General features: G+C 40.9%; 1 protein-coding gene across 1 annotated transcript; it reads right to left on the bottom strand.

Annotated features, from left to right (window-relative positions):
• Nucleotides 1-399: 399 nt before the first annotated feature.
• On the bottom strand, nucleotides 400-7,040 carry ahsg1 (alpha-2-HS-glycoprotein 1; the record flags this gene model as incomplete). The annotated part of the gene is made up of 7 exons (XM_071534534.1): nucleotides 400-825; nucleotides 1,100-1,171; nucleotides 1,369-1,485; nucleotides 2,036-2,205; nucleotides 5,380-5,464; nucleotides 6,071-6,181; nucleotides 6,820-7,040. Coding segments are annotated over 7 exons (1,202 nt in total), but the record flags the coding sequence as incomplete, so codon positions are not given.
• Nucleotides 7,041-9,608: the final 2,568 nt, after the last annotated feature.

Raw genomic sequence — 9,608 nt, forward strand, 5'->3', positions numbered from 1 at the left:
ACCCTGCCTATAGTAGAACCTTTTCCTAACACCAAGTATCACCCAAAGAGGCGATAACCTGTTGACCTTTGATTATCTTGTTTTATTTTAATGATTCAGAATTATTTGGATATTGCATGAGCTGATGAAGATCTTCAGAATGAAATGCTGTCACATAAATGGTAACTACAGCTTGAGTGTGCTTTATTCATTTCATTTTAATACGACAATAGAACTCCCTATAGAGATTTGACACTTTGACACGTTTGTTTAGCAACTTTTAACATGAGCCACTCTGAGACACATTTTTTCATACATACATTATACAATATGTAATAGAAATAATTTTTTTGCTGAAGGCAACAAATACTCATGATTCTATTGAATTAGAGTTAGCATTGTACAGTATGCATATATGTCTCAGGACAGGCCCAGTATGTTGGTGGGTAGGGTGACGGTGGGGAATGGGCAGATGTGGTGGAGAGCTGGGTCAGTGTCGGTCGTCCAATCATAGCATGGTTGCCAGGGGTGATGTCTATTGTAGGGATGGGAATGTGGCCTAGCTTGACCAGGAGGGGGCCCTTGGCCATTAGCATAGGGAGAGGGTCCAGGGCGAGCGTGAGGAGGGGGCCCTTGGCCAGCAGCATGGGGAGGGGGTCCAGGGCGAGCATGAGGAGGGGGCCCTTGGCCAGCAGCATGGGGAGGGGGTCCAGGGCGAGCATGAGGAGGGGGCCCTTGGCCAGCAGCATGGGGAGGGGGTCCAGGGCGAGCGTGAGGAGGGGGTCCTTGCTGATGTGGGGGCACACATTTGGGCTCCTGTTGGCCAGGCTCCAGGGCAGTAGCATTCTAATGAGAACACCAGAGAACATTATTGGAAGTGTATATAACAGCAGATTCTCAAATTCTGGGTAGTTCCCTAATCAATAATCTAGAGAATAAGAGCAAAAAACATTTGGGGAACTGATGGTTTGATAAGCTGCAAAACAAAGAGCATTTTAGGAAATGAAGTTCAGAAACACAAAGGCATAAGGAGAACTGGAGCTCTGGAGAAAATAAAAATTGAGTGATATGGGTAAAACCTAAATTAGGTATATATAAAAAATGTTTGGAATAGACTTACCACAGGGGGATAGAGCTCACATTTAAGAGACAAACTTGTACTGGATGAAGAGGAATGGCAAACGGCATGATGCTTCGGAGAGGAGGAGATAATGAGAGTAAGAATTAAATTGAGAGTGATAATGAATGTGAATATGAGAATAACATAACATAAATATTAGACATAATTCTCCTTACACACAAAGCCTTACTGATACCATCCTCAAACACAAGGGACTGCTAAGAAAGGGGATGTGTATAGGTAAACATGTTTATATGTATTATTCTTACCGCTCTGTCAGGACAGAGGGGTTTGCATGCCTCTGGAAGAATTCTGGATCCCGTTGGGCAATGAGTCTCTACAATGGCAAACTCAGCATAGTAGTTCATCCCTGACATCATCATGTACTAGGAAGGAAAGAGGAGGTGAAAGAGTAAGAGTGATAAAGAAAGAGGAAAGATATTTACGGGGTTCGAGAGGAATGGACAGTTGTTCAATGCCTCTGTTTTTTACACATCTCAAAGTGAGATTATGGATGCAGACATAATTTTGGGCCATATAAAACTATGGTCATAGATACAAACATTCACGTTTAGTCTGTGAACTGATTAAAAAGGACATGATCCAAAATGTTATGTCACTAAGTTTGAGTAATCCAATACGTTAGGTTACAACAATTTTTAATCAGGTAATAAATAATCAATTAAATATTGCATTTTGACCGTAATCGCTCTATCTCTCTGAATTGATATAAAAACTTCATCATATCCTAATACAAATTATAAGCAATTTCAGTCTGGAGTTTGGTTTGGGCTCACAAAAAACACGTAACCACTCTGTCTCTGTTTGGATATTGACAAAAAAAAGTTGAGGCTGGGTGCAAACTTTCAGGTCTGAGTCAAGCTGTGTATGTGTGTGTGTGTGTGTTTGTGTGTGTTTGTGTGTGATTTGTTGTACCCCTGAGGACATTCGTCCCACTTCCAGCAGGACATAGTATCGTTGGTTGGTGCTGTTCTTGTTGAAAAGTGCAATAGCTGAACGAACAGACTTTAGACCTTCGGTGTTGTTGAGTGGCAGCAGGCTGGGACAGTCAGGACACGTCCTCACCAACTCCATAGCCGTCATTGCTACACACAGACACACACACATAGCTTATTATTATGAGTCAATCTGTGTTGTGAGTGTGCAGGATGTGAATAATTATCCAAATGACTCACCATCACTCAAGATTTAAATAATTTATTGTAACAAAAAGTTACAATAAATTATAAAGTTCCAATTCTTTTATATTGATTAAAAATAAGTTTACATTAGTTCTATTCTTGTCGTTTTTGGTGCCCTATGGCTGCCGGGGCACAAGGCAGTCACCTACCTTTGCCTAATGGTAAGACGGCCCCTGAGGATAAGGCTGGTGTTTTTTAATGCATTGCTTACTGTCAACAAATTCTATGAAAATAACAAAATCAACAATGTGTTTGCTCTACTCCCGTTACTTTCTGACTTCCCACGTACCATTTTTAGCCGTCAACCCGGAAGTCACTGGCTCCAATTGTAAGCTAAAAACCTTGAAATACAGCTCACAAAGACATAGTTTCAATTTTTTTTGGGCATTTTTATGCTTTATTTGAGAGATATAGTGAGAGAGAGACAGGAAGGTATGGGAGAGAGAGCGAGGGGAGGACATGCAGCAAAGGCCCACGGGCCAGATTTGAACCCGGGTCGCTGCAGGAAGGACTGAGCCTTATGGTACGCGCCCTACTCAGTGAGCCACCAGGGCGCCCCACATAGTTTCCATTTTAAAAATCGCTAACTGTTACCACGAAAAGTCAGACTGTTGTAGTTATTACCAAATCAAATTCAAATGGGTACAAATTCTTCATTACGACTATTTTCGGTGCTACAGAACTACTTTCCTGAGATCGCAAAGTGTTTACAGCCGGCTTATTAAGTTGTTTGAGGAAAAAGTTGGCCGGCCCGGTGCATCGTGATGATGAAATATGTTGCCCAGAGCAACAGCATGACTCTGTGACATGTTTTTAATCTTTTTTTTAATGCAGTGGAGTTCTATGGCTGCTGGGACATGGCTGCATTGGGCACCGGCTACATGGACGAGATTTGCTGGCAAAACAAAATCATAACTGATTTTGTTATTTTCACAGGATTTGTTGACGGTAAGCAATGCATTAAAAAACACCAGCCTTATCCTTTAAAGCCCCTATGTGTAGGATTTGAAAATTGTTGATTTTGGTGACTCCTAGTGGTAGTGCCAAAAAAAGACACTGTCGCAAACATCTTTGCGATGTCTTAGCGGCGTTTGCGCCACCCCACTCCATACAGCTGGAATATGTAAGTACTGCTGTAGATAACTGTAGCTCAAACATTAGTTCTTATAGTATTCCTAATGACAGCGTTGTACTATGAAGTAGTTTGTTATTTAGAGAACAGATGTTTGGGGGATCGCTGTCATTGTGAACGCCTATCCAACATTTTACAATCCTGAGGCTACGAGTTGCAGCTAATGGAAAATGCTACCGCTAACAAACTACATTAAACACAAATCAAGTAACATAATCGGAGTATGGACTTGTATTAAATGTGGCGATTACGGCCGATCAAGCTGACAGAAGGCAGGACACATGAACCCGACACAGGATCTCGGAACCAGACGGCAAATGCAGACTATAAATGACACAATTACAACCTGCAGACACACTGGACAGGAGGAATACCACGGTCTGCTCAGTGATGTAAGTCGCTATGATGGTTTCTTTCCCTTCACTAACTGCAAAGGCAAATGCGACTGTTTTCATTTCAACCAAACACTAGAAAATCAGTGCAATCAGCTGCTGTCGTATATGGTTAGAATGAAAACCTACATTCACATGGCGATCAATGGCACAATTGAAAACCACTGCTCTAGAGCAGTGGTTCTCAACGTGGGGTCTGTGGACCACCAGGGGTCCTTGAGGGGGTTCCAGGGGGTCCCCAGTCAAATTGATGAATGGTTAAACTTCAGCATTATTTCATTTACAAGAAGTTAACACAATTGGAGAATGTAGAAGAATTGCTATTTTGATCATAGTTTCACTGTTATCTCTCTATCTACAATACAGATAGGCATGGGATTCTGGAGAAAATCATATCTAACATTAAAAATATTCACAGATTTGGGTCCAAGAGACAAAATCTCATCAAATGGGGGTCTGTGGCCCCGAAGTGGACTAAATTACGGGGTCCTTGTTATGAAAAAGGTTGAGAATCACTGCTCTAGAGCATTGCTTTAGTTGAAACCGAAGTCTTGGGACATTTAAGGCCATGCTATACTTACTCCGCAAATGAACTTTGGCAGGTTTTTTATGAACAAAAGGGCATGTTTGCGAAAAAACACCAAACACTGCACTGACTTTGAACTCTGCTGTGTGCACAGGTTTGCTGGCTGAACTAGTTTAATTCTTCACAATTGCATGCCCTTCTGCAATTGGTCTAAGATCACATTATTGGTTGCGTTACCTGGTGGAAAAGCACTAGTTTTTCTGATTCATTGCCCTTGTTTCCATCTCAGTGCATGTGTTACTTACCTTTGGATAGAAGCCATAATAACCTTTAGCACATTCTTTAGTGCAGTGATTCTCAACCTTTTTCATATCGAGAACCCCTAATTTAGTCCACATTAGAACCACGGACCCCCATTTGATGAGATTTTGTCTCTTGGACCCAAATCTGAGAATATTTATATTGTTAGATATGATTTTGTCCAGAATTCTATGACTATCTCTAGAGAGATAACAGTGAAACTATTATCAAAACAGTCATTCTTCTACATTCTCTAATTGTTAACTTCTTGTAAATGAAATAATGGTGAAGTTTAACAATTCATCAATTTGTTGGGGACCCCCTGGAACCCCCTCAAGGACCCCTGGTGGTCCCCGGACCCCACGTTGAGAACCACTGCTTTAGTGTATCCTAAATATTACTATTTGCTGCTACAATGGCAAATTTCACCACAGGGATCATTCAAGTTTAACCTAATGTAATGTAATCTAATGAGTGTGTATAACTTGTGTGGATGATGCAGGGCATTGTTGAAAAAGTGCAAGTGTCCAGAGTCAACCTTTCCCGGATAAAAAGATGTTTAAAAAGTTACAGTGTAGATGTGCCCTTCAGACTGATCATGTGATTGCCCTTTGCTCTGCTTTCAGTTAACTGTACATCCCACTGGAAGTGTTTGTTCAGTCTGGAACTGGGCACCAACCACCGACTGGTTTGTAGTAAAGCATTTCAAACACATAACAGAGGCCCACCTCGTTTAGTGTTACAGTCATATTTGGTGACATTTGCCTCGCTGTCTTTAATCGTCACTTCAACGTTACAATCAGCCATCACCTTCTGCAAGGAAAAGGAGAGAGATGTTATTTCTCAGGAAGCTTCTTCAGGGTGGGTAGAAAGCGTGTGACTATTTTACACTTTTCTGTTATTGCATGGTATGGAAACGTCCTCAACCAAGAGAAACAAACTGCAGAATATAGTTAAGTGTGTGGCAAGATCATTAGTATGAAGCTGAAGCAGCTACCTGACATCTTTGACCAGCGGGTTCACAGGAAAGCCAGAGCCATACTGGGGTTTCTCCTTCATCCCTTTATGGGGAATTTGAGTTTCTTTCCTCTGGCAGAAGATTTAGATCACCAAAGGTGAGGAAGTCTTTTATTTCTCCTGCCATTAACTTGCATAACACTGGTTAATGTACATAGGATAGTCTTTTGTTTGATAATCTATTGTCTATTGTAGTGCTGTTTATTTTAATGCTATTCTATGGATGGTTGATGATCTTAATTTCTGACCCTTGTGTCTTCTGCAATGTTTTATGTACTTTTGTGTATTTATGTTTATATGTTTTTATACTTGTTTTTATGCACCTGGCTGCAAGGAGAATGTCTCATAGGGTCCAATAAAGTTTCATTGAATTAAATTAACTGTTGTTCAGGAAGTGTTTACCGTTTCAGTCTCGTCACGGACTTCACAGTCCTCAAAGTGTTTGGGGTTGACAACATGGCATGTTGTTTCCAGAAGGTCCAACTGCAACACAAGTTTACACCCCCCTTCATCCTGGAAACACAGAGATAGAGTGAAAGAGGTCAATCAAAATGATTGTTAAGTTATTACAAGCCATTTGTCAATGTCTTTATATAATATCACCTTAGTTGATAGTGTCTTTCTTTTGCAACACTTTTGCAAATAAAGCCTATTTGTATATGGTGTTGGGGTATAATTAAAGTTAGTTGATAGTCCACTCCTTATTTTGCATCTTATCACACTCTCATAGTCAAACCAAAGTGGACAATCCTGGTGGCTCAACAGACTAAGGAGCATACCACACACTTAAAAAGTTGTGGGTTCAATATGGATCACAATTTTTGTAGTCATTTCCTCTCTCTACCATATAGAGCAATGTCTAAAAAGCAGTAATAACATGAAAATCATATTGAAAATATTGACCAGATGTTCTACCAGATTTTAAACCCTATTATAAAAAAAAATAAAACATCTAAAAATCTACAATTCTAACACCCACTACCCACCACCCACAGACAAATCCCCCTCCTTGCATCCCATTTCCTAAACCCTTCCTTACACTGCTCCCGGTCTTCCCTATGTGTACACACACATACACATACACACCATCAACCTGCTTTCCTGTACCACTCAATCAATCAATCAATCAATCAATCAATCAATCCCCCTACCTGTTCAACTCTGCTGGATCGGATGTTGTTGAGCTTGAACTTGTAGCCATGGTGATGTCGTTCATTGATGCGGTGCATTGCCAGGCGTGCCGCCGCACCACTGCTGTCGTTGCTGCATGTTACCGGCTCCAGAACCGGTGCAGCAATGCATGGCGACACCACCAACACCAAGACCAGCAGTCCCTTCATGGTACAGAGGGAGACAGAGCAGGCCACTGCAGCTACGGAGGTTATATAGTGATAGAGAGGTTAAGAGACATACGAAGGGAAACGAGAGAGAGAGAGAGAGAGAGAGAGAGAGAGAGAGAGAGAGAGAGAGAGAAAGAGGGAACGAGAGATGCAGAGAAAAGGTGTTGGATGAGGACAGGATTGGAGAGTCAAAGAACAAATAGAGACTTTAACCACTGACAGTGGAGTAGTTGTTTATTTTGATATACTAGTCCATACCCGGGGATGCGCACGCCACGACTCCGTGCAGACTTGCCAAAAATGCGCATGAACAGCGTAAATTTGGGAAAATGGAAAAATCTGCTTTGTCAGTCCCTGCCTATGCCAATGCTCAATGCCCATGTGCAGTTTCAGATTGATTGGCCAACCCACTGAGGAGCAAAATGGATGCAGACAGACGGACAGAGTTTTCCTCATTTTATAGTTGGATGTGTATTGGAAATTTGTCAGTTTCATCATGATTTTATTAGGGTTTAATTTACTTACTTACTTTAATTAACTTAATTTAATTTAGTTTAATTTCATTTATTTAATAAATTCACTAATGCTAACTTTTTTTTAACGCTTTAAAGGAATAGTTCAAAAACAAAAACAGCCAATCACACTGTGAATAGAAAGACCTATACACCATTATTTGTTGCAAATCAATCAGCTGTAGTTAAGATTTGCACTAAACGATGGTGTAAATATACTGTAGGTCTTTTTGGAACTCTGAAGAACTGGTCCCCACTGACTTCAGTTGTTTTGGAGAAGGCTGCTATGGAGTTGTGCTGGCAACCTTCCTGTGTGTTATATGGACAAACTTCACCTGTGTTTCAACTGGCATGAGGGTGAGGAGATGATGACAGAATTTCCATTTTTGGGTGAACTGTTCCTTTAAAGAAAAGAACTGTATAAGTATAGTCTCTTCTAACAACAGTTTACTCTTATCAGTCAAGTTGAATGGAAGGAATTGTTGGCTGCATCACAGCTTCCTTTACATCTCATGTGCCTCAACAGAATGAATGGTCATTTGGGCTAATGCAGAAAACTGGACAACAAATTGTAAAACCTCAACATCCATGATAACTAACTATATAGAACTCACATTTTCCCATCCTTCTAAATCGACTGTCAAAGTGGCCTTGAGCAAGACACTTAATCAGAAACCAATTAAAGCATGCTGTAACAAGCACAGACTCTGTACAGACCCACAGCACGTGTGTTCAATTCAATTCAATTCTATGCACTGCGATACGGTTATCGGTTAAATTAGCAAATTCCTTGCCTGATATTAGACAGAATTGTCAACTCGTTACACTCCATTTCCATCTTCAGTCTGACATTGCCTCCACACTAAACGATTTCCGTGGGGGAGGGGGATTCGATTTTCCCTAACCAATCACTAGAGACCAACGTATCCGCCTGAATCTAACGTCATTTTAATTCAACACTGATGTGAAAAAAAAAATCTCCCTTTTGAATAAATGCCTTCAAAGCAGAGTGCTGTTTGGATTTCAAAGTAATTGGTACTTTTAATCGATTTAGAACAGCCTGGATAGCAGCGTCTATCTTGTCTATAGCGGTCGCCATTGTTGTTATTACTCCTCCTTGGTTACGGCGCACAGCTTAACAACGCTTGACAACAGCTTGACAACGGCGTTAGTCCCGCCCGTGGCGCTGATTGGCTAATCGTTAGTCCTCCCCGGCACTCATTGGACCGATCATTTTTCAACCGAGAAACCACTGTTTCATGTCACGATGCCAGACCAGAATCAGTCAACTCGGTGGAGTGGGCGGATTCAAAGGTCTGGACCCAGGCAAGCAAATTTGTTGCTTAAATACCACATGGTAAAAACGTTACCTAGTTTGTAGGGCAGCAGAAGACGAGTCAGGTACAAATCCTGTTATTAACACAGGTAAGTTTGGAGCAGAGTGTGGAATGTTAAGTTTCACTTTTGTTTTCACAGACTGTTGGATTGAGTTCAGTGCTGCTGGTCTGCTGGTCTCTGCATCTCCAAATGACAAACATGACGTGATGCGCACCTCAGGCACATTAGATCAGTTTCTATACACTGACCAACTTTGATTTTTGTCTTTTGCCATGGGACAAAAAGACCAGGACGGATGAAGACTTAAACAATCAAGCATCATACAAGATCAAAATCAAACAAGCATATTCACTATCTACGGAAGAGGATTAGGGCCACATGTGAAAAACGTATTTGAGTTCTGAGTTTAAAGTCAGAATTCTGACTTTAAACTCAGAACTCAAATACATTTTTCACATGTGGCTCTAATCGTCTTCCGTTACTATCAAAGAGTAGGCTGTTGAAAATCTGTTCACAAAGTCAAGCAGACAAACTCAGGAAAACTCAAACTCATGCTAGCAAGCTTGGTAATATTAGATTCTTGATAATATTATTTATGGATATAGTGACACTCTAAAGAAAGGAACATCTTGTTGCCAAAACTGCCCAAAAAAGTTCCTCGGCAAGCAACACCATCACTGCAGTGAACTAATGAATTCCCCCACCCCGTCCTTTGTAGAGCTTTATTTTGATTTGTTGAAAATGTTTTAT

Source organism: Centroberyx affinis, unplaced genomic scaffold, assembly GCF_046629955.1.
Source record: "Centroberyx affinis isolate AG114_WGS23_722 - 3 ecotype Tasmania unplaced genomic scaffold, CSIRO-AGI_Caff_v1 ptg002570l_1, whole genome shotgun sequence".
Classification (NCBI taxonomy): domain Eukaryota; kingdom Metazoa; phylum Chordata; class Actinopteri; order Beryciformes; family Berycidae; genus Centroberyx; species Centroberyx affinis.